General features: G+C 40.8%; 1 protein-coding gene across 1 annotated transcript in view; it reads right to left on the minus strand.

The window, feature by feature from the left end:
- LOC149153279 (uncharacterized) overlaps window positions 1-24,999 on the minus strand; it is a 260,627-nt gene that overhangs the window by 208,800 nt on the left and 26,828 nt on the right. Inside the window, exons 3-5 of the mRNA XM_089443765.1 lie at window positions 24,045-24,135; window positions 23,844-23,964; window positions 23,569-23,752 (exon numbers count right to left, since the gene is read on the minus strand). Of these exons, the coding sequence (XP_089299891.1) occupies window positions 23,569-23,752; window positions 23,844-23,964; window positions 24,045-24,135 (396 nt within the window). The remainder of the gene's footprint in view (window positions 1-23,568; window positions 23,753-23,843; window positions 23,965-24,044; window positions 24,136-24,999) is intronic.

Raw genomic sequence — 24,999 nt, forward strand, 5'->3', positions numbered from 1 at the left:
TGGCGATTTTTAAGGTAAAATAATTTTATATTCTAAAATTTGGGCGAATCGTCTTTTATAAAATTGGAAATTGGCGAATCTTTTTTGTGGAAAAATCATGGAAAATTAGCCCACTGGGCGAACATTAGCCCCTAAAATTTTCCATGAGTTACACCCACAATTAGATTAATACCCATTAATATTTTAATTTTCCCCAGTTTAGACTTAGGAACTCCATTAAAAATATTAATTACTTTAATATAATTGTCTTTGGGTGGAATTTCCCAAAACGTTTTTTGGGTTCTTTGGAATACATGTGCCTAAGCCTCCCTGCAAAATTTGAGGCTTAGAGCACATCTAATGCTACCCCAAATCAACGGAGGACACAATGGTGTCATTAACGATACCCTTCACGTGAGTCTTACTAGCCAGTGTGTGCTTCCTTCCTACAAGGGGACAAACCACCTTCATAACTGCAGGCTCACACGTCTTTACCTTACTTCGTACCAATTGGAAAAAATTTCCAAAAAAGTCTTTTTCCTATGATTTTTATCAACCAAGCTTATGCTTGGAGGTTAATTTGTTTAAAATACAACTAAATTAGAATGCCTAATATGATATGCGAGTGAGTTTAAAAGTGTTATGTAAATGACAGAATTGCTTCAAGTAAATATGCTCCACAAGATCACTTGTATAGTTGCACAAGTAAACACAAGATGCATAAGCTTCATGAACAATTAAAATTGTGAGTTGCTTAAAGATAAATGATGAACCATAACAAACTAAAGCAAATGAAGCTTGAAATGTATGTGTTTGCAAAATGAGAAAATAAAACGCATGTAAAACTTCTCAAGCTAAATTGCAATGCTTTGGAAATGAATTGAGATAAGATTGATGCCCACAATGGCTTTGCAAAAAGAACTTTAAACTTGAAAAAATAAGATTAGCTTGACATGAAAGTAAATAGTTGCTTTGAAAAGTAAACTTTTCCAATACACAATGCTTTAATATACTCAAAATGGAAATGTGGCATAACAATAAAGCATGAATTATTTATACAAGTATCATGCTAAATGTATCAAAGTTTGCTTTAAAATAATAGAGATGCTTGCATAAAGTAAGAGTAAATTGCTTTGCAAATGGAAATGTAAACTTGAAACTTGTAGCAATAATGATAAGTGGTGCAAGCTTAAAACATGAAGCAAACTTGAAGAAAAGGAAATGCAATTTGTTTTACTTCCCAATTAAAGCATGAATGTGATGTGAAAGAAAATGGAAATGTCGAAGCCAACAAGTCAATCCAACCACAAATTCTCTCCCTAAAATGGAGAGATAGGGATGCATATAGGTAGGACCCACACTCCCACAAAAGAAAAGTTTTATTATTATGGTGTTACAATGAGGTTAGAGCCTCTTAGAGAGCTTCCCAAGGAATAATGGAAAGATACAATGGGAGATCTTGAAACAAGGAAATCCCTTCAAGTATGGGAGCCTCGAAAGAGATGAAAAGGTTCTACAATTAGAGAATACAAGCTCCAAAATGATACATGGCCTAGCCTTTTTCACACTCTTCGAGTGCCAAAGTTTGTGGGAAGGAGGCCAACATGAAGCAGGCTAAGGCCTAATTAACGAAACCTTTTGTTGTGCTTCCATCACCCGATGCCTCCGGCGCTGCAGTGACTGTGGCTTTGGCGACTGCAAGGTCACCGTGTTAACCATCGAAGAGTTGTCGAGGCCCCTCAAACTAAGTGAGAAGGGTTGTTCTATCTCTCTATCAACCTAGCTTATGCTAGGAGGTAAATTATTAATGCAATCTAAATCTAATATGTTTATGCAAGAGATTATGGGTGAGATTATCTTGAGTTAAGATTGCTTAAGTTATTTAAGTACTTATGTGAAATTTGTCTTAACGCAAGAGTACTTAACAATGTTGTGATACAATCTTAAACAAGATAAGTGTTAAGAGATACAAGTGTAAATTTCAAGTAACCAACTTATCCACCAATGATTATTAACACAAGATATTATGCCAATCAACAAGATCAATGTCAGATTCTAAGTGAAAAGATGATATAAGCCAATTTCAAATCTATGACAATTTATATCAGCAGTAAAAAATTCAGAAAATTCAGACTTTATCAACGTTATAACAGCAGTGAGAAAACCACTTCAAATCGTGAAATTTGCCTTAGACATAAAATGCAAAAAATCTCAATGACCAGCAAATGTAGATTAACTTATTTAGCCCACTTTATAATGATTTATTCAGTGATATTTCAGGTCTGATTTGTTAGTTTACAGCAGTGAACAACCACAAATCAGCAAGCTAAAGATGTCAAATATAGATGGTCAATATGCCCAAAAATAGTAAAAATACACTAGAACTCAAAAAAATCTATTTTATAGCTTCTAAGAAGTGTGATTCAGAAATTTCAGAACTGATAAATTTATTACAGAAATAAGTTAATGATAGATCAACAATCTAAAAAACACTGAAGATGATGCCCACAATGTCTAAAAATAGTAAGTTTTTACCGAACACTGAAAATTCAAATTTTTTTTTTATTAAGAATATGCTTTAGAAATATTCCAGACTTGAATTTCACAAGTTATGTAGTACATTTCAGCAAGCTAAAAAGTTAGATGTAGGTCAAATTAGAGATGCCCAAGTGGCCAAAACTTGTGAAAAATTAGATTTTGCAATTCTAATTGATTTTGACCAATTAAAATGTGGTTTTAGGGCTTAGATATTAATGATTTGATTGTTGTAACAAAACTGAAGCAAAAAAAGGGTTTAGAGGTCAAACCCTGGGCCCAAAGCCTTGAAGATCCCATGGTTGAAATTCGTTGAAATTTTGCGATTGCATTGCCGCTTGAAAAATATGAATTTTGAGACCTTAAGCCTTGCAAAACCACCAAGTATTCAGCCTTAAAACTTCAAATTAGGGATTTAAGTCAATTTAGGGCAAAAAGGGGCTAGGAAAATGGAGAACAAGGCTAGGGGAGACGAATTTGCGAGGATAAAAGGGTTAGGAACTTAGGATGGTAGATCGGGGCCCAAAGATGAAGGATAAGACCTCAAAGAGGCAACACTATGCCTAACAAGGTTAGCGTTGGGGGTATGGAGGGCTTAGAGGCCTAGTAAGAGCCCTAAAGCCTACTTCTGACTTTTTTCGTTTGGCAAAGATGGCAACCACATCTCCAAGAGGGAGGTGGGTTGATTTGGGGCTGTAATTCGAAGGAGCTACAAATGGGCAAGATCCTTGAGGAGCCCACCTCTTGAATCAATACCTTGCTACAGGAGCCCAGTATTATGGTAGCAAGATGGACTAGTGTCGAATGGTGTCAAGGAGTGTCGGAGAGACAGTTGCAGTGGCTAGAAGCGCCAAAGACTGAACAACGCAAAGCAGAGTTGGTAGTAGTGCAGATGGCATAGTGCAGAGGTCAGCAGCAACGCAGTAGATTCAGAGGATCAGCGCAAAGACTAACAGCAGTCAGGTTCCAGCATTCACATGGTATCATACTGAACATAATTAGTTCAGTAATTTGGGATGTTTTTCCGTTGCTAATGGAGTAGCATCAACAGTTTGCAGTGCAATGGCAATTGGCAGTGGCAGTGCCAGCAGCAGCACGAATGCAGAATTTCAAAGGGAGTTGCAGTATGGATGCAGTGTTGACAATGGCAGGGTCAGCAATGGTACAGATGCAACATTTGCGCAATGGTTGGTGGACAGCATGTCAGACATCAACAGCGCAGAGGGAGATGTTATAGAATAGAGTGATGCTTCAGCAGGTTGCATTGCTAGAGCAAATTCCTCGCTTAGAGGGAGTGTCGACTTTTGGTAGCATCGGATGTGCTCTAAGTCTCAAATTTTGCAGGGAGACTTAGGCACATGTATTCCAAAGAACCCAGAAAGTGTTTTGGGAAATTCCACCCAAAAACAGTTTTATTAAAATAATTAATTATTTTTAAAGGGACCCTAAGTCTAAACTTAGGAAAATAAAATAATTAAAGGGTATTAATATAAACTGTGGGTGTAACTTCTAGAAGAAGACGAGGATCAAGTAGAAATGATCTTAGCCATTGATTAGCTTCTAATCTAGGTCGTTGAATGTCAACGAGGAGATTATTTAAGGAGGCTTGAGGGTCACTTGGAAAAACACACAGAGAGTTCAGAAGTTTGATTTTCTGAAGCAGAGCAACTGCTGGGAGAATTTCGATAGTGAGTTGTTGCAGAGAGGGGCAGAGAGAGTTTTGGCTGGAGGATCTTCTTTGGAGCCAAGAATACTCAGCAGAGAGGCAGAAAGACACACAGAGGAGGTAGCGCAGAGGGCAGAGAGGGTGACACAGAGCCAGGAAGGGCTCACGCAGAGCACTGCAGCAAATTCCAGCGCAGAAGTCCAAATTTGCTTAAGGATCTGACGTTTCTAAGTCGGGAAGGCTGGAAAAGGCTCCTGAAGGGAGATCGATCCTTAGTTGGGCTGACGTAAGGGCCACAAAGGGGCAGCACAGAAGTAGCTAGGAAACTCGCAATTCCACTGCGAGATCAGCTAGGATCAGTGGTGTTGAGTTTGGTAATCTCACTAGTCTTTCTTACCAAGTGATTTTCTCTGTAACTAGATTGTTGGGAGGGCATCCATAGTTGTATTCATAATACTTCTGCATAATAATAAAAACCCTCACATCTATTGCACTAGTTTTCCCGCATTGGGTTTTTCCAGGGACATTTGTCCAAAAAATATTGTCACTTGTGTGCATTTTTCTCTATTGTTCTGTTCTTGTTTTGGGAAAATTAAGTAATTAAGTGAAGGTTGTGGTTGCCTTAGCTTCAATATTTGTTGTAGGAAACAGTAAATAATTTGTTTTAGTAATTAACAAATAGGAGAAGTTTACTCAGTTGTTGCAGTAGTAGATTCGGGAGGATTTTATTATTCAACAATTCTTCATTACAACAGGGTGCCAAACTAGCTTACCCAACAGAGAGAAAAATTCTCCAACACTTCTCCCAGTCCCAGCATCAGCCTGGCTGACCTCTGCGTAGCTCCCAGACACTCTGCGTCAGCCCCTGATTGACTACGTCAGCCCTGGGCCTCTCTGCGTCACCCACACAGGCCCTCTAGTGACTGCGCAGTCTCCTGCTGCCTCTGCATCTGCCTGAAAGGCTCTGCGTCTACCTCTCCTGCCTCTGCACTGGTCTTCTGTTGTTGATCCCGACTCTCTGTTCTATACTTGCTGCCTCCTGCTGCTCTCCAGACCACTAGTTCGAATTTCTCAGCTAACCCCACTCCAGAAATCGAATTGACTAGTCTCCCTCAGTGTGTCTTCCAACTGACCCTCAAGCCTCCTCTTATACTTTTCCTGTTGGTGCTTCAACGACCGAGATTAAATCTCTAATCAACAGCTAAGATTAGATTTGGCTTGATCCATGACTTTTGGAACCTTCTAACCCAGCTTTATATTAATACTCATTAATATTTTATTTTTCCTAAGTTTAGACTTACGAACTCCATTAAAAATATTAATTATTTTAATATCTCCCAAGCTGGTTAGAATCTGCCCAAACCATTTCTAGGTCTTGGAGATCTCATGTGCTTTAGCCTCTCTACCAATTTTCATGGCTAGAGCACATTCGATGCTACCCCAAATCAACATTCCCTCTTAGCGAGGACTGTGCTCTAGTAATACTCCACACTAATCATTACTCTGATCATACGGCATCGGTACTTGTGCTGATTCTAAGCCTCTCTGCCCAACATCCTCTGCATTGTTGCATCCTGTAATGTTGCCCATGGCTCTATCACTCCCACTACTACATTTGTACTGCAACTCCCTCTGCATCTATGCTGCTGCTGGTCCTTCCTCCCAACACTGCATCTGCACTGCAACATCATACCCATTTCTGCTACTGAAATGGATTCTTTATCATCCCCATCTTCTCCCTAAAATAATCAAACTTGGTTCTTCCAAGGGCCTTGGTAAGGATGTCTGCCACCTGTTCTCCTGTAGGAGTGTAGCTCAACTGTATAGCACCTCGTTGGACACAGTCTCTGACAATTTGACACCGGATATCAATATGATTTAACCGATCATGAAACACTGGATTCTCAGAGAGCTTGATGCAACTCTGATTATCACACATGATCCTGGTCGCCTCCATTTTCCTTCTGAATAGGTTCACAAGGAGTTTTCTTAGCCATACGGCCTCACACGAAGTTATGCTTGCCGCCATATATTCTGCTTCAGATGAACTAGAGCCACAGACTTTTGTTTCCTACTGCACCAGGAAGTTATTCCTGATCCAATGTTGAAACAATACCCAGAGGTAATTTTCTGATCCACTGAACTTCCTGCCCAATATACATCAGTAAATCCATTCAATCTGATATCATTACTCCTGGTGTACAAGAGTCCATAATCGACTGTTCCCAGTAAATACCTGAGAGCATGTTTAGCTGCTGCCCAGTGCGCACTCTTTGATTCCACCATGAACTAATTGAGGGTGTTGACAGCATAGCAAATGTCTAGTTTGGTATTGACCAGATACATCAGGGACCCTATGAGCTGCCTGTATAAGGTGCGATCAACATCCTTGTCTTTTGATGCATCAATCTTCTTCCAGTTGGTGATCATTGGAGTAGCCATGGGTCTACAATCCTCCATCCTGAATCTTTTCAGGATTTGCGTAGTATACCTCCCTTGCCCAAGGAAGATCTTTCCCTCTTGCTGCCAAACTTCCAACCCCAAGAAATAATGCATTCATCCCAAATCCTTCATATCGAATTCTGTGGCTAGATTCTTCTTGCAGTCCCCAATGAGCCTGGATGATCCTGTCAGAAAGAGACCATCCATATACAATACTAAGATCAGCGGCTCATTCTCTACAACCAAATAATAGAGATTTGGATCCGCATCACTCTTGACAAATCCCATCTTCTGCAAGTAGCCATCGATTCTATGATACCATGCTCTAGGTACCTGTTTTAGCCCATACAAGGCTTTCTTCAACCTGCATACATGAGACTTCTTCTCATGTGTCTCAAAGCCCTCTGGTTGTTCAATGTATACCTCTTCTTCTATTACCCCGTTCAGAAAAGTTATTTTGACATCCATCTGATGAATCTCCCACCCCATCTGAGCTGCAAGAGATATCACGGTTCTAATAGATGTATACCTGGCTACCGGGGCGAAGGTCTCCTCGTAGTCAATTCCTTCCTTCTGAGCATACCCCTTAGCCACAAACCTGGCCTTATATTTCTCAACATTGTCGTCTGCAACATATTTGATCTTGTAGATCCATCTCGAACCTACCATTGATCTGTCTTGAGGCCTTGGCACTACCTCCCAGACATCGTTCACCATAATGGAGTTGTACTCCTCTACCATCGCATCTAGCCAAACCTGATGTTGAGCTGCTTCCTGGAAACTGGCAGGCTCCCCATCCTGAGCTACTAATGCCTGATATCTTTCTGGTTGTTTTTGCTCCCTCTTACTGTTTCTTGGCACCGATGAAGTCCTCTGCATCTCGCAGAATCTGACGAAGTTCCCTGCTAGTTCTTCCTCTGCCAACAGGTGCTTCTGTTAGCTCCTCCTCCTCATCCTGTGAATCTTCCTAACTCGAGGAAGAATTCTTTACTTCCGTTGGTTGAAGAGGTTTAACCAACAGCTCCTCTTTTGACTACTCCTCAGAAGGCATCTCACGAGATTTTCTGAAAGCCTTGTCCTCCATGAACTTTACATCTCGTCAAACTACTACCTTCCTGCTCCCTAGAAGATAGATTCTGTATGCCTTAGCGTTCTCGCTATATCCCACCAGATATCCCTTTTCCGCAGATTGATCTAGCTTTTTCCTCTTTTCCTCAGGGATGCAGCAATATGCTAAACTCCCAAATATCCTGAAATGACTGACTTCGGGCATTTTCCCAATAAAAACTTTCTCTGGAGGAATCTTGCCCAATTCCCGATGAGGAATCCTATTTTGAACATACACTGTTGTGTTGCCTGCTTCTGCCCACAAGAATTTTGGCATATCCTGATCATACATCATGGCCCCAGCTGCTTCTACAATAGTCCTATTCTTCATTTCTGCTACTCCATTATGCTCCAAATTGTAGGGAGTTGTCCACTCTCTTCTGATGCCCTCCTTAGCGCAAAAATCAATGAGGTCCTTATCGACATACTCTCCACCATTATCTGAGCGCAAAACTTTTATTTTCTTCCTAGTCAAATTCTCCACCAGAGCCTTGAACTCTTTGAATCGACAGAAAACCTCGTCCTTGGTTTTCAAAAAATAAATCCAGATTTTCCTTGAGTGGTCATCAATGAAGGTAAGGAAATACTCAGCACCACTAAGAGCTTTGACAGACATAGGTCCGCAGATATCTGAGTGTATCAATCCTAGTACACTCTCGGCCCTGTGTTTACTCCTAGGAAATGCTGCCTTGGCATACTTTCCTAAAGCACATCCTCTGCATACATCATCTCATTTCGTACTAAGATCCGGAACTCCTGTTACTGTGCTCATGGGAATTCTCAGAGCTCCATGGTGCAAATGTCTCATTCTTCTGTGCCATAGTTCGTTCAAGTCCTTGTCTCCATGACTGCCTATTAGTGCCATTGGTGATTCTAGTTGTAATCTATACAACCTATTACTTTTGATCCCGATCTGCACTTTCTTTTTTCAGCTCGGGTGTTTGACGTATACCTTCTCCTTGATGAAGTAGACGTCATAGCCCTTGCCTTGAAGTTGTGACACGGAAAGTAAGTTCATCCCCAATCCTGGTACATGCAGCACATTTGTAGCACGGAATCGTTCTCCCGATTCTGTTTGAAAAACTATGGTACCCTTCCCTACTAGAGTACACTTTTCCTTGTTCCCCATGGTGATCTGAAAATTCATTTTCTCTTCTCAATATTCTGAGAAACATTCCTTGATTCTCGTCATATGCCAAGAGGCTCCACTGTCTGTATACCATACTTTTGATGATGCAAAATTAGTCATACAAGCAACTTCTTCTTCCAGCCTGGAAGCCAACATAGAGAAATCGAAATCTCTTTCTCTTGTGCAATTTTCTAAAAATTTGTGCGAGTCCCCTGACGTGGATGCCTCTGCATCATGGTCTCGACCCATAGCTGATTTTCCCTTCCTGTCTCTGATTACTCGCTCTGATACCATGTGAAAATTCTATCACTACAACCTCTGATTTACTTTGCCTACTTATTTTCAATAAGTTATTTATGAAATTCCTTCAATAAAAATTAAAATAAATTCTGCTGCAGATATCACGCCGTAATACGGAAACACACACATGCACAAGAATTAATACATCGACACAGATATTTTGGACAACAATCCCCGGAAAAACCCAATGTGGGAAAACCGGTGCAACAAGGGAGGATTTTATTATTCAGCAATTCTTCAGTGCAACAGGGTGCCAAACTGGCTTACCCAACAAAGAGAAAAATTCTCCAACACTTCTCCCAGTCCCAGTGTTAGCCTGGCTAACCTCTGCGTAGCTCCCAGACACTCTGCGTCAGCCCCTGATTGACTGTGTCATCCCTGGGCCTCTTTGCATCACCCACGTAGGCCCTCTAGTGACTACGCAATCTCCTGCTGCCTCTACGTCTGCCTCTCCTGCCTCTGCGCTAGTCTTCAGTTGTTGATCCCGACTCTCTGTTCTGTACTTGCTGCCTCCTGCTACTCTCCAGACCACTAGTTCGAATTTCTCAACTAATCCCGCTCCAGAAATCGAACTGACTGGTCTCCCTTAGTATGTCTTCCAACTAACCCTCAAGCCTCCTCTTATACTTTTCCTGTTGGTCCTTCAACGGCAGAGATTAAATCTCTAATCAACGGCTAAGATTAGATTTCGCTTGATCCATGACTTTTGGAACCTTCTAACCCAGTTTTATATTAATACTCATTAATATTTTATTTTCACTAAGTTTAAACTTAAGAACTCCATTAAAAATATTAATTATTTTAATATCTCCCAAACTGGTTAGAATCTGCCCAAACCATTTTTGGGTCTTGGAGATCTCATGTGCTTTAGCCTCTCTACCAATTTTCATCGCTAGAGGACATTCGATGCTACCCCAAATCAACAGTGCCTAAAGTTCTTCATGGTTCATATAGTTGAGATCTTCCTTGTACTTGTATATGATGGATACCTCCCTAGTTAAAAGGGAATGTTGGAAAATGTAACTAGGTTCGGTCTTCATTAAATGTATTTGTCAAGAGAATAAAGAAAAGAATTTTTATTATTATTATTGTGACTTATTAAAGCATGGGTTTCATGCTTGGGTCACCATGTTTTAGGTCAAAGTCCCCATTGAGGACTTCTAGGATTTATTTTGAATTAACAGAGTCATTGTACTTTTAAAGAGACCCTTCTTGGACTTTTGAAACATGTAAAAAGGTTAAATATTGAGTCAAATATGAATTATGTTGTCTCCACACCAAGTCGGCCTTAGGATGATCAAGTCGGCCTCAAGGAGGGCTATTCGACCTCACCAAAGGACTATAAATAGAGCAGTTTGAATTCCATTTGAAGCACTCTCTCACAAGCAAGTTCGATCTCTCTTGACGCCGAAAGAAATACGAAATAGGAGGAGGAGAAGGAAGTTTGAGTTTGGTCTAGGAGAAGGAGAAATAGAAATCGAACCTTTGGTGCAACTATCTCTCTCTCTCTCGTGCCCTAGTTTGGAAGATCGAAGTTCTCTTATTGATGTTGTAGCCGGTTGCCATATGATGTCGTAGCCAATTGTTGTGTCGATGTCGTGGCCAGTTGCTGTGTGATGTTGTCACCTCAAGAAGTTGTATTGGGCCAAGATCGAAGGTTCTAAGTGAAGATCGGAGTCTCTAAGGCAAGGTCGAAGTTGTTGGGTCGAAGAAAGTGATGCCACTATTGTTGCCGCTACTAGGTCAAGAAGGATCATCTGCAAGTAAGGAAGAAGGCTAACTTGGTGTGGAGGAAAGTTGTGTCAAGGTTAAGAGTCTTGGAATATCTCTGGAAAACTATTGAAGGAAGAATTACTAACTGGGTTTTCCCTAGAGAGGAGTTTTGCCCTAGTTGTGAGCCTACATCTAGTGTCCATTGTTTATGTCCTATTGCTTTGGTAATTGCTTGATGAACTAAAATAAAGAAGACATAAAAGAAACCTAATAAGAAGTCAAGAACATCACAAGTAATTATCAAGTATAAGAAAATCTTTCTGCCTTTTCGATTTTCTAACATTTAGTAGGGTCATGATAGAGGAGTTCGACAACTAATGTCAATAACATCAAGGTACATAGAGGGCTTGGTGCTCTTGATTAAATACGAGTCTCATACCCTAGGACATGACAAAATCCAATGGAAACATTGCAATCACCCCAATCCTAAAATCCTGAAAAACTGATAAGTCTGTTGGATTTTGAGTGAGATGTAAAATTCTACTTTCTCCATACAAAACGTAATGAGGTTGGAACCACTCTCAAACACCCTGAATCATTTCATGGTAATGTTGAAAATTTAAGTAAAAATATGAAAATGAAAGACTTTTACTTTAAGAATTTAACATTAGCATGAATTGCATATCAATACTAGGGGCATAACCTTGAATATTAGATTGCCCTACTTAAAAACACTTGTTTCTTTGAAAAGAATTGTGTTTGGAACATCCTTGTGACAAATTTTTCCAAAAAATCAGAGAGAGATTCTTTTTACGAGAGCGCATCATGCTCCGGGGTCACTCCTGATTCGCTCCCGCTCAGAGCGTGCACCAGGAGTGATTCGAAAGGGGGGAGCTTGTAATGTCCCTTCCTAAATTATTTTGGAACAGAATTAATTCCCTAATTTTGAAAACAATTTTGAAGGCTATGGGAGCCACTCATTTTGGTAAAGAACTTAGGAGTTAAAAGGAAGTCAAATTATTTTGGTAGTGGAATGTGGGGGCCACCCACACAATGAAAAACGCACTTCACTTAGCCTATGGTTCGAAATGCTTAGGAGGGAATTCGATTTGCTTGGTGGAGGGGCCCACGTGGGAAGGAAGGCCCACGAAATTATAAAAGGAGGGAGCTCAACTTCATTTGCATCTTTTGGCATATCACAAACTTAACTCAGTTGCTCGAGCTGCTTAGCCGGGTCACTTGTTGTTCAGCACGAGTTTTCCAAGCGGAGAACTCACCCTTTCTTCGGGGGACTTCGAGTGCCACCCTAGAGAGGTTCTTTCACACCTATCCGGAGGAGACTTACAATGAATTTTCCAGCACTTGCATTCAGATTTGCCAAGCAATGCATATTTCTAGAGGACATAGGAGAGGCTCTTGAGGGAGTCATTTCAGTGGTCTTTCTAGGAGCAATTGCCGGAGGAAATTAGGAGAAGGGAGCTCAAGTATTTTGCAGGCTTTTTGGGGAGTTTGGGAGCTGGAGGAGACAGCTATTTTCTAGAGTGAGTTTGCTACTCCTAGGCCTGCGCAAAAGGGTGTCACTGGGCACATGTGGGAGTGAGGAGCTTGCTCATTGAAGCTGGAACTTGCAGGGAGAAATAAAGATAACATTTGTGGAGTTGATTGCAACCTTTTTGGAGTGTTTTTGGGGAGATTTGTTGGTGCATTGGCAGGAAACGTATTTCAGCAGCCAATGGAGAGCGTAGGGCCTTTGGGGGTCGATTTTCGAAGGTTGGAATTAGGCCAAACCCTTTTTGGGTTATGGTGGGTTTTGCTTGAGGAGCTTGGAGGTAATTTTGCAGAATTTTCTAAGTAGTGGAGGAGGGGTTTCCAGCTATATCTTTGCTACTCCTAGATTTCTCAACAATAAGAACTCTGGTAACGAAGATGAAGCACCCATGAAAGGGAAGAAGGGTCAAAGAAGATTCAACAAGCAAGGTAAAAGGAAAGGCTTTAAGAAAAGTTTTTTCTCTAAAGAAGACAACTCCTCATCTGAAGAAGAAAGTGATAGTGACGAAGAAAATGACACAGGAAGAGTGTTATTCATGGCTAGGGACAACAAGAAGGAAGCTCTTGAAGAAGAAGGAGGAGATGAAGAAGATATGGACGAGATCGAATTTCAAAACGAGATGGTCAGAGTTATAAAGGATCTTAAGGTTGAAAGAGGAAACGTCAAATCTCTGGAAGCCGAATTAAAAGAAGTAAAAGAACATGCTAGAAGCCTCAACAAGAAGAATGAAGAATCGAATGAAACCATCATCAGCCTTAAAGTACAATTGGAAGAAGCCAAAAAAATTGAAGAATCACTCAGAAGAGAATTGGAAGAAAGCAACAAGGCAAGGGAAGATCTAGAAACAGAGATAGTTTCTCTATAAAAGGAAGCACAGAGAAGAAATATTCAGCACAACTTTGCAAATAGCTCTTGAGCTTTGGATGAGCTCATCAGCAGTCAAAGGCCGCACAGTGACTGGACAGGATTGGGCTACAAGGAAACATTAGCAAAAGGCTCAACCTTATCCACAATAGAAAAGGGAGATGGACAGAAATCTTATGTAGAAATTACTAGAGGATCTATTGAGAAGGAAAGAGGTTTCCCAGTAGACTAGAAGGTTCAAGATCAGCAAGAAGGTTCTTAGAGAACAGTTCCACGAAGAAGATCTCCCCCTCTCAAGTATCAAACCATCTTTCTTGGTGTTTGTTACTCTTGCAGAAATTTTGAACATAAAGTTGTAAATTGTTAGGCCTATTATAGCAACAAAAGCAACTTTGGAAGGTCCTTCAGGAATGATTATCCCAAAAAAATTTGAGAGGATTACAGGCATAACAATAACAGGTTTGAATATCTAAGAAATGAAATAGAATGCCATAAATGAAATAATTTTGGACATTTAGCTAAAGATAGCAGGCTAACTACTCCCCCAAGGGAATCATAGCAGAATCAAACTGCTCAGATCTAGAGGAAGAAAACTGAGAGATGCACACTTTCCTTAAAAGCTCAAAGCAAGAAGAATGCATGGTATGTTGATAGTGGTTGCTCAACACATATGACCAGAGATAGAAACAAATTCATATCTTTGAAATAAGGAAAGGATGGAACAATATCTTTTGGAAATGACGGATCTGCAAATGTTACAGGAACAAGCATAGTCAAGCTTGGAGGCAAGGATGCTATGGCAAAGGAAGTGCTTCTCATTAAAAATATGAATCATAGTCTGTTGATCGTAAGTCAAATGTGTGATCTCGGACACACGCTGCTCTTTGAATCAAAGAAATGTGAAATAAGGAGAGAGAAATTCGGCACGCTAGTGGCAACTGCAACTAAGACTCTGAATGACATATACACTTTGGATGAGATTGTTGACAAAGGTTGTTTCTTGGAAAAAGAAGATGAAAGTTGGCTCTGGAACAAATGAATGGGACATATAAACTTTGACAACCTTGTCAGAATCAGTAAAAAGGAGGCTATGAGAGAAATGTCGCAGATCTCGAAACCAACCAGCACTACATGTAAACATTGCAGGCATGGAAAATAGACAAGAGTTGAATTCAAGACCAAGGAACATTCCATGTCAAAGCCATTAGAACTAGTACACATTGATCTATGTGGACCAATGAAGACTAAAGGACTAGATGGTGAACAATACTTCATGCTAATGATTGACGATTATACCAGGTTGACAACAATGAGCTTTTTGAAGAAAAAGTCTGAAGCGTTTGAATGTTTCAGAATCTACAAGGAAATGGTTGAAAATGAAATTGATTTGAAGATCAAATGTTTGAGATCAGATAACGATGGAGAATTCACATCCAAAGCATTCCAGCACTTTTGTGAGGAAAATGGAATTAGAAGACAATCCTTAGCAGCTAGGACACCACAACAAAATGGAGTCGTCGAAAGAAAAAATAGAACAGTAGAAGAAATGGCCAGAACAATGTTGAATGATTCAAAATTGGACAACAAATTTTGGGTTTAGGTAGTTGATACAACAGTGTACATTTTGAACAGAGGTTTGCTTAGAAGCAATTATGATAAGACTCCGTATGAACTATGGAAGGGAAGACAACAAATTTCAAACATTTTTGAGACTTTGGAAGCAAATACTACATTAAAAGGGAAGACCAGAAGACAAGAAAATTTGACTCTCGAGTATATGAAGGCATCTTTGTTGGCTACTCACACAAAAGTAAAGCATACATATGTTATAATCAAAGACTCAACCGGATAGTTGAAAGCATCAATGTAACATTTGATGAAGCTTGTGGACCAAAGATTGAACAAGGAAGCTCATAATCAGACGAACCAAAGACATAGGAGAAAGAACTAGAAAAGTCAAAGAGGAAGCCCAAGAGCAAGTGCAATCAACCGAGGAAGCAACTACCAACCAGGAAGAAACAAGAAATGAACAGCAAGCACCTTCTAAGACTCCCAAGAAATGGTATCAAAAGAACCATCCTTCAGACCAGATCATTGGGAACATCGATGAAGGCATAGGAACCAGAAGAAATCGGCAACTACGCACGCCAGAACAAGCACATCTTGCACTCTTGGCCACATTTGAGCCTAGTAGCTTTGAAAAGGCTAGTCACAATGAACATTGGGTAGCAACTATGAACGAAGAATTGGAACAGATTGAAAACAATGATACTTGGGAATTGGTTCCACAACCAAAAGACAAAAATGTCATTGGCACAAAGTGGTTTTCAAGAAAGCTAAATGGGGATGGATAGATTACCAAGAACAAGGCAAGATTGGTGTGCAAAGGGTATGCACAGGTTGAAGGAATAGATTTCGAAGAGCTATTTGCACCCGTCGCCAAGATGGAATCCATTAGAATGTTCTTGGCCTATGCATGTTCAAGAAAGATCAAGGTGTATCAAATGGACGTATAATCAGCCTTTCTGAATGGATAATTAGAATAAGAGGTCTATATAGAACAATCTGAGGGATTTCTGCTCACTGACAAGAAGGATTATGTTTGTAGGTTGAAGAAGGCATTATATGGTCTCAAACAGGCTCCTAGAGCTTGGTATGCCCATCTTGATAGGTACTTGCAGAAACAAGGGTTCAAGAGAGGAAATGCCAATAGCAACCTTTGTAGGTTGAAGAAGGCATTATATAGTCTCAAACAGGCTCCTACAGCTTAGTATGCCCATCTTGATAAGTACTTGCCGAAACAAGGGTTCAAGAGAGGAAATGCCAATAGCAACCTTTATGTAAAGGTTGAACATGACAGCTTGACCATTATTGAAGTATATGTGGATGACATTATTTTTAGCAGTGATGATGACAGGTTAAGCAAGAAGTTTGCATCAAATATGCAGAATGAGTTTGAGATGTCATTACTTAGTGAGTTGACCTTCTTCTTGGGACTTTAGATATCTCAAGAAGACAAGGGCATATTTATATGTCAAACCAAATATATCAAAGAAATGTTGAAGAGATTTCAGATGGAAGATTGCAAACTGGTTAGCACCCCAATGGTGACTGGTTGCAAGTTGAGCATAGATGACTTATCCAAGAATGCAGACCAGAGAATGTGTAGATCCATGATTGGTTGTCTACTATATGTGACAGCTTCCAAGCCCGATGTGATGCAAGCAGTTGGACAAGTAGCACATTTCCAAGTAGCACCAAACGAATCCCATGTTGTTGCAATAAAGAGAATCTTTCGATATCTCAAGGGAACAATAGATTTTGGCTTATGGTATCCAAAAGGAAATGATTTAACCATCACAACTTATACAGATGCAAATTGGGCAAGCAACGTTGATGATCGTAAAAGCACCAGTGGAGCAGCTTTCTATCTTGTTGGTTGTCTTGTTTCTTGGTTGAGCAAGAATCAGTCTTAAGTTTCCTCATCCACAGCAGAAGCAGAATACATAACAGTGGCAACTTGTTGTACTCGGGTCCTCTGGATGAAACAGACGTTGCAGGATCTTCAAGTGAAGTTTGATGAGCCCATTCTGATGTTCTGCGACAACACCAGTGCCATAAGCATCTCCAAAAATCCTGTCATGCATTAAAAAACAAAACACATTCCTATCAAATATCACTTTGTTCATGAACAGGTTGCAGAAAGGAACATAAAGGTGGAATATATTGGGACAAAGGAGAAAATAGCTAACATTTTCACCAAACCTTTACCACGTGAGATGTTTGAGTATCTTCAACAAAAACTTGGGATTCTCCCAAGTTCACATTAAAATGCTTTTTATTCAGCCAAGCAGATAAAGGGAGCAAAGGCAGGATACAGGTACACAGAATCAAGCAGGTTGTCAGAGGGAGTCACCTTTTGCCATTGACGTTAAAGGGGGAGAGAAAACAGGTCAAGAAGCTCAAAGGCATGGAGTCAGGGGGAGCAGTGATCGCAAGGGGAGTATGTGTGTTGCCATCAATGCCAAAGGGGGAGATTGTTGAAATGTGGTTGTCATTGATGTCAACACAAGTAGCACCAGTAGATGCCCCATCTTTGTGTGAAAATTTCTGAATCTATCACATCAGAAACCCCTACTACATTTTCTGGTTCACTATCTCCTACTTGCTCTTTGCATTAACAAGTTATTTAAATAAATATCGAAGTAAACACAAATGCAGCCTTCACAAATATATAGATCAACAACTAAAATAAACTGAGACAACACAAGGGACACCATTATTTTTGGACAATCGTCCCCGGAAAAACCCAATGCAAGAAAACCAGTGCAACATATATGAGGGTTTTATTATTAAGCAGATTTCTGAATACAACTAGGGTGCCAGAAATGGCTCACCCTTCAAAGAATATCCTTGGCAACAATACCTCTATCCGGAGACAGATATTCTGGCTAATCAGCAACCGGATGAACAATCCCACAGTGACTCCGGTTGTTCCTTGTGTTGGACAGCGAAAGCTGCTCCACGCACTCCTCTGGAACTGCGTCACCCTCTTCAGAACTGCATCACCCTCTCTGGCTCTGCGTCAGCCAATCAACTCTCAGTCTGTCCCACTGAATCACCTCAGTGCAGCCTCTAAAGCTCACTGCGTCCTCTGTGTCAGCTTCTCTGGCCCTCTGTGTCCTCTGCGCTAGCCTCCTTAGCCTCTGCATCAACCCTTGTTGCCTCTGCATCAGCCTTCCTAGGCTTTGTGCTACCTCTTCCGGCACTCTGTTGCCTCTCTGATATGTATCCTTCAGCCTTGGATCGAAATCCCTTGCTGAACTACCCCTCGCTGCAACTGATCACTCACTCGATTTCCTCAACAAACCCTGCCCCAGAAAATCGAATTCTTGATCTCTCTTGGTGTGTCTCCAACTGACCCTCAAGCCTCCTCTTATACTTTTCCTGTTGACGATTCAATGGTCGAGATTAAGTCCCTAATCAACGGCTAAGATTAGATCTGGTTTGATCCTCGTTATTTAGAACTTTCTCACCCATATTATATTAATATACATTAATATTTTAATTTTCCTAAGTTTAGACTTAGGGTCTCATTAAAAATATTAATTATTTTAATATCTCTTCATCCGGGTGGAATTTCCCCAAATGGTTTCTGGGACTTGAGATCTCATGTGCCTTAGCCTCTCCACCGATTTTCATGGCTAGAGCACATCCGATGCTACCAAAAATCAACACTCCCTCTTAGCAAGGAATGTGCTCTAGCAATGCTTCACCATAGAAACATCACACTGATCCTCCGCATCAATACCTGTGCTGATGCCTGGCCTGCTGTCTCACATCCCCTGCACTGTTGCTTCCTGTACTGCTACCCATGACACTGCCACGGCTACATCTGTACTACAGATCCCTCTCAACATGATGTGTCATGCTGCCCATAGCACTACCACTGCTAACTGTTGCACAAGTTAGTTATTGAGAAGTAAGTAATTGACTTCACCCAAATACTGACATCCCGGTTAGTCTGGAACCCTCGTGATGTTGAAGCTACCTCTGCTGCTATCATGTGCTCCCTCTGCTGCCACTACACTGTTGCAAACACCTCTGTGCCTTTCGCACTACTGCAGCCTCCACTGCGCTGCGACAGATTTTGCACTCTAGCACTGCCTTGCCTCTCCGCCACACTTTGCTCCACTCGACACCTGTCATCATGCTACTATCATTAAGTCCCATAGCTGGATGTGATCCAAGAGTTTGGGCACCTCAAAGATCCTGCCCCTGCATGTAGTCCCCCTGACTACAACTCGATGTCTCCCCACCTCTTCTCTAGAGGCGCATGAGCACTCATGGCACAATCGTCATCAATCTCGACATCCTTCTCCGCCTTTGTTGGAGCTGCCTTTGAGTCGAAAACTTCTCCCTTTCCTTTCTTCCTGGGGCACTGTGATGCATAATGTCCCAGCTCCCCACAATTGAAGCACTTGACTTTGGAGATGTCCTTCTTCTTCCTGCTCCCTTGCTATCCGCAGATGCTAGAGCTGCATCCTCCTTCTCCTCTTTCTTGACTCGAACTCCCTTACCACTACTGCCTGCCTTGGTCAACCTCTTGATCTCCTCTTGTCGTAAAGCTGCCCACAAACGTCTGCTAGTCCTCGAAGACTACATTCAAAGCAGTCCCAACCATAAACTCTGGATCCGGTGTAGACCCCACAGAAGTAAGTTGGTCGTGAATTCCTTGCAACCTGAGGAGGAAGTGATCTATCTCCTCTCCTTTTTGCATCTGATATGATCTCAGCTGATTCTCCAATAGCATCTTCCGCCGCACGGAAGAGCCCTGGTATAAGGTGGTCAGCGTCCACCACATCTCATTCGTTGTGTTCTTCTTAGCAATATGAGGTATGACATGATCCTTGACCCCGTCTAGGATCATCCATTTCGCCTTCGCCATGGCTTCCTCATAATTCTCATTTGCATTCGGGTCAACTGGGACAGTTACGGTTTTCAAGGCATAGTCCTTGATGCGATGTTTATCTAGGATTGCCAAGATCCTAGCCTTCTAGATGACAAAATTGGAAACCCCATCCAGTCTGTCCTGATCCCTCAATCCGTTCACTGCCATCTCTGCTCTTCTTCTAAACTCCCTCTGAGTCTCGACTTCCCTCCTGGAAATCTGCCAATTGTCGAATCACTCCTCTCCAATCCTCCTTTGCTGCTACAACTCAGATCTGGATTTCTTGGCTAGAAATTCGTTGAGGTAGTGCTTCCCTCTACCTTGGTTTTGTCTCTTTAGACATTGTTTTGCACAGACAAAAACAGTGTCCCACCAGCTCCTCAAATCTCAATCTGCACAGCTCCTTTAGCCCCGGAAACTAAAGAATCTGAGCCCTTTTGGCTCTACGCAATCAAAGTGAGAGTTAGATTAGCTCCCCCTAGCCTCATTGTCGATCCTTCCTGGCTGAGAAAGATGATTGGGCACTGCGTAGGCCTGATCTGCCCCCTTTCTGCCTCTCCACTGACCTTTCTCCTGGCTCAGAATGTTGACGCAGGCTCTGTGTGAGCCTCTGTGTCACCCTCTTAGCATTGTGTCACTCTTCTTGCCTCTTCAGCTCTGGAACAACATTGTCTCTCGAGACAGCTACTTCTCTGCTGCAAATCCTCAGATTTCTTCTGCTGGTGTCTTCAATCCTCCTTGATCTGCAATCGCTCTAATACCATGTGAAAATTTATGAATCTAACACATCAGAAACCCCTACTGCATTTTCTAATTCACTATCTCCTACTTGTTCTTTGCATTAACAAGTTATTTAAATAAATATCGAAGTAAACACAAATGCAGCGTTCACAAATATACAAATCAACAATTGAAATAAACTGAGACAACACAAGGGAGACCATTATTTTTGGACAATTGTCACCGAAAAAACCCAATGCGGGAAAACCAATGCAGCATATATGAGGGTTTTATTATTAAGCAGATTTTTGAATACATCTAGGGTGCTAGAAATGGCTCACCCTTCAGAGAATATCCTTGGCAGCAATACCTCTATCTGGAGACAGATATTCTGGTTGATCAACCGTATGAACAATCCCACAATGACTCCAGTTGTTCCTTGTGTTGGACAGCGAAAGTTGCTCCACGCACTCCTCTGGAACTGCGTCACCCTTTTTGGAACTACGTCACCCTCTTTGGCTCTGCGTCAGCCAATCAGCTCTCAGTCTATCCCACTAAATCACCTCAGCGCAGCCTCTGAAGCTCATTGCGTCCTCTGCGTCAGCCTCTACGGCCTCTGCGTCAGCTTCTTTGGCCCTCTGCGTCCTCTGCGCTGGCCTCCTTAGCCTTTGCGTCAACCCTTGTTGCCTCTGTGTCAGCCTTCCTAGGCTCTGTGTTGCCTCTCTAACATGTATCGTTCAGCCTTGAATCGAAATCCCTTGCTGAACTGCCCCTCGCTGCAACTGTTACTCACTCGATTTCCTCAACAAACCCTGCCCTAGAAAATCAAATTCTTGATCTCTCTTGGTGTGTCTCCAACTAACCCTCAAGCCTCATCTTATACTTTTCCTGTTGACGATTTAACGGCCGAGATTAAGTCCCTAATCAACTGCTAAGATTAGATCTGGGTTGATCCTTGTTACTTAGAATTTTCTCACCCGTATTATATTAATACACATTAATATTTTAATTTTCCTAAGTTTAGAATTAGGGTCTCATTAAAAATATTATTTATTTTAATATCTTTTCATCCGAGTGGAATTTCCCCAAACGATATCTGGGTCTTGGAGATCTCATGTGCCTTAGCCTGTCCACCAATTTTCATAGCTAGAGCACATCTGATGCTACCAAAAATCAACACTTTGTTGACCAAACTGACATGGAAAATCATAGTTTTTTGAGTCTAGATCCTCCTTATTGGATTCTCCTCATCAAGCTGATTCTAGTGGTATGTGACACGCGTCGAGAGCCCTCACAGTTTGAGAGATATTCTTGTTTGAAGTTTAAGCCCCCAACTTGTGGGGAAAAAACCCAAAGGTGATAATGTGGCAGCTCCTCTTTGGTAAAGGAATGTGGTTTATCTACATCAATTAAAATAATGGAAAAAGGTTATTCTTGGGGGGTTTTCAAAAAAGAATATTTGAAAATCAAAATTCAAAGGGGTTTTGGGTTCCAAACTTTATGACTCAAGCAAAATTTAATTTGAATTTATTCTTGATCCCTCCAACAATTCATCTATTGGAGGCCCCTCTTAATCCAAGACAAAAACTATATAATGTCATTCGATCTGTCCCTCAAATTATGAAAATCAACAAATATCATTTGTGAATCAAGCTGTGTCTTTTCCGGCCCTGTGGAGACATTGAGATATCAGACGAGAGGCAGAAATTGAAGAAGGGTTTTGGTATGGTTTTTGGTGAAGGGTTTCGTTATTGTTTGTATCCATATCTGTGGTCATCTAATTCTTGGCTTGAGACAGGACCAGCGAAGAGGTTTAGCATAAAGATAGATCTCTGCAACCCTCAGTGAAGAACATTGTCTATTCAATTGATTGCATTGAGGTCCGAATTCTAGAATTATCCGACGGTTTGAAGCAGCAACAATTGCAAATTTGCCCTAGATTGCCAAATCTCTGCATACATTTTGGGTAGATGACATATCAATCTCAGAAGATATTGTGATAATCTTTTGAGCCTCATTCTGGCCTTCTATAAGGCAATCTTTCTGAGCATAAGGGTTTTAATTATTCCTCTCTGCGGCCAGGATTTATCACTATCAAGAGCGTACAAGTATAATTGCTGGTAATTCCAAACACTATTGAAACTGAGTTCCTGAGGCATTACAGGTATTATGATCTTTCACGTTAGAGTTATTGAAGGCGTAATTTCAGACAGGGTAAGAATCAAGATATCTCTCTTGATATTTATCTGAGGTCTGTTAGTTTGACAAAATTCTAAGACAAAGGCTATATAATGAAACATTGAAGTCCAGCACCTCTTCGACCTTGCAACTATCGCCTCAGTCATCTGAAGTTCTGATGAAATTGTTTAAGTTCTCATTTATACTTGGCTCAATTTGAGATTGACACATTAGTTGTGTTTGAGGAATGAATTGGTTGACGATTGTTTGTGGTGTGAATTTATTTGAAGCCCTACTACTTCTGACATCGTTTGTCAAGAGAAAACTTCTGAAGTAGCTACAGTACATTAATCTGGGATTCACTGTGAAGATCCTTGCTAAACTGAAAGGCAATTCATCATTTTTATTTGGCAACAACAAGGTTCAGGGATTCACCATCTTGATCTTTTGCAGCAGTAGTACAGTGCATTCTAAGGGAGATATGTTTTAGCCACAGTTTGATGGTCTTGTTTTGAAGACATAATTTTCATTCCCTAAGGATAGGTTGTTGAAGATTTATGTTTGATTGCTATAAATAACCCTGTGTATTGATGCCATGAAAAGGCAAGAATGTTATATATACTGTGACGTCCTAAGTATTAAGCACGTTGTTTGCAGCAGTGCACCATTTGCTAAAATATGCAAGGACTGACAGTTACATTTTGAAGCAATCTTCTCATATTAGGCTGCCTTTTGTCAAATTTGGTACTCTTGTATCTATTAATACAAAATACTTTGTGTGTTTGGAATAAGAATAATAATGATGAATCATGAGATGTACACAATAAAATTGCGATGACTTTTGTTTCATTTGACCACACTCGAGACTCTATAAAAACCATCAAGAAATATGTAACAACATTGACAACAGTATTCATTGTTTAGAAATAGCTTACTCAATAGCTCCATTAAGATCTACTCGGAGATCAACCAAGAACTTCAAGCCACCAGGATGTGCATTCAATCGCTCAAACAATGTTATATATAATGGCTTTAGAGCATGTCGCAAATTTTTCTCCGTCCTATATAAAGCTGACGCACACCCTTCCTCATCCAAGTCAGACTGCTGAGCATGATCATCTAACCAAATAGCAGACAAGTGCATGTTCAGTGAACAACAAGAAGCAAAAATTCATTCTGGAGATACACTATCAGAGACCTTCAAGATTACCACTCTGCAATCCGAGATAATGCTGGATAAGTTCTCGAATGTGAACCCTGTTAACACCAAACTGGGTAGCAAGTGCAATGAGGGCTTTTCGACGATTTTCCGATCCAAGTGTTTGGTAACCCTGGAGTAAAGAACAATATAATTCATATATGAATATGGCATTGATTTACAAAGATGGCATATGCATAGGGAACCAGTTACCTGTGAAAATTCAGTGAGAGTCAGATCAATAGTATCTGTCTTTTTCATGTGAATTGCTCCATGCATTAACTTTTGCACAGTTTCTAGCATCCTGAGAAAATAGAGAGAAAAATAAAATATAACGTGATAAACTATTCATTACATCCTAAAACACACTTGGAAAAGACATTTTTCCACTGGCAGATGAAAATATGGTAAGTTCATGAAAATATTGGCAGCTTTATACTGTATGTTATCAAATGTTCTGTGCAAAAATCTTCCAGAGTACAATGATTTGATGTTTGAGAAGTCACTGCAGATGTAAGCTGTATTGACCACAATTACTAGCCATCTTGTCTCATTAACAGCCTGTCCTAACAGCTTTCACTGCTGCATAGCAGCCTATGAGGTCTAAATGGGTCCACCCAATCACCTGAGATTGTTTATGCTAACGAAGTGCAGGGAGCAAACATTCAAGGAGGTAGCAATGGCAACAATGGCACCAATGAAAGCCCCATAGAAGTTTGTAACTAAAGTGTACCATAAAGTACAGTAATTCTTCATAATTAAATTGCCATTGATATTCTTAATGACGAATATTTCACTGTGTTATGGCCAAAGATGGCAAAACCCTCCTAGGGTATTTTGTGGGTAGGATTCCGCCAGACTCTATCATTAAAGCCTAGGTCAAGAAGGTTCCGGAACATTATGTCTGGATTTGTACAACCACATGTACATTGTAGACTAATTAAGGTTTCCTTCAGTTTACCTTTAAGGAAAATCACCATGTTACTAGAGTTAAGGTTCACGGACCTTCATCATGTGGAAATACCCTGGTTTATCCGAGTGCCATGAAAAATTTTCTGCAAATGAATTCGTTCAGCTATATTGTCCAATCTAGATTGAATTCCCAGGCCTTCCCTTGAAGTTCTGGGACTTTCTGGAGGGTACTTCAGCAACACTTTGAAGTTTCAAT

The sequence above is a fragment of the Pinus tabuliformis genome, chromosome 9 (genome assembly GCF_031772625.1).
Source record: "Pinus tabuliformis cultivar Carrire ecotype Pingquan chromosome 9, CPIR1, whole genome shotgun sequence".
Classification (NCBI taxonomy): Eukaryota; Viridiplantae; Streptophyta; class Pinopsida; order Pinales; family Pinaceae; genus Pinus; species Pinus tabuliformis.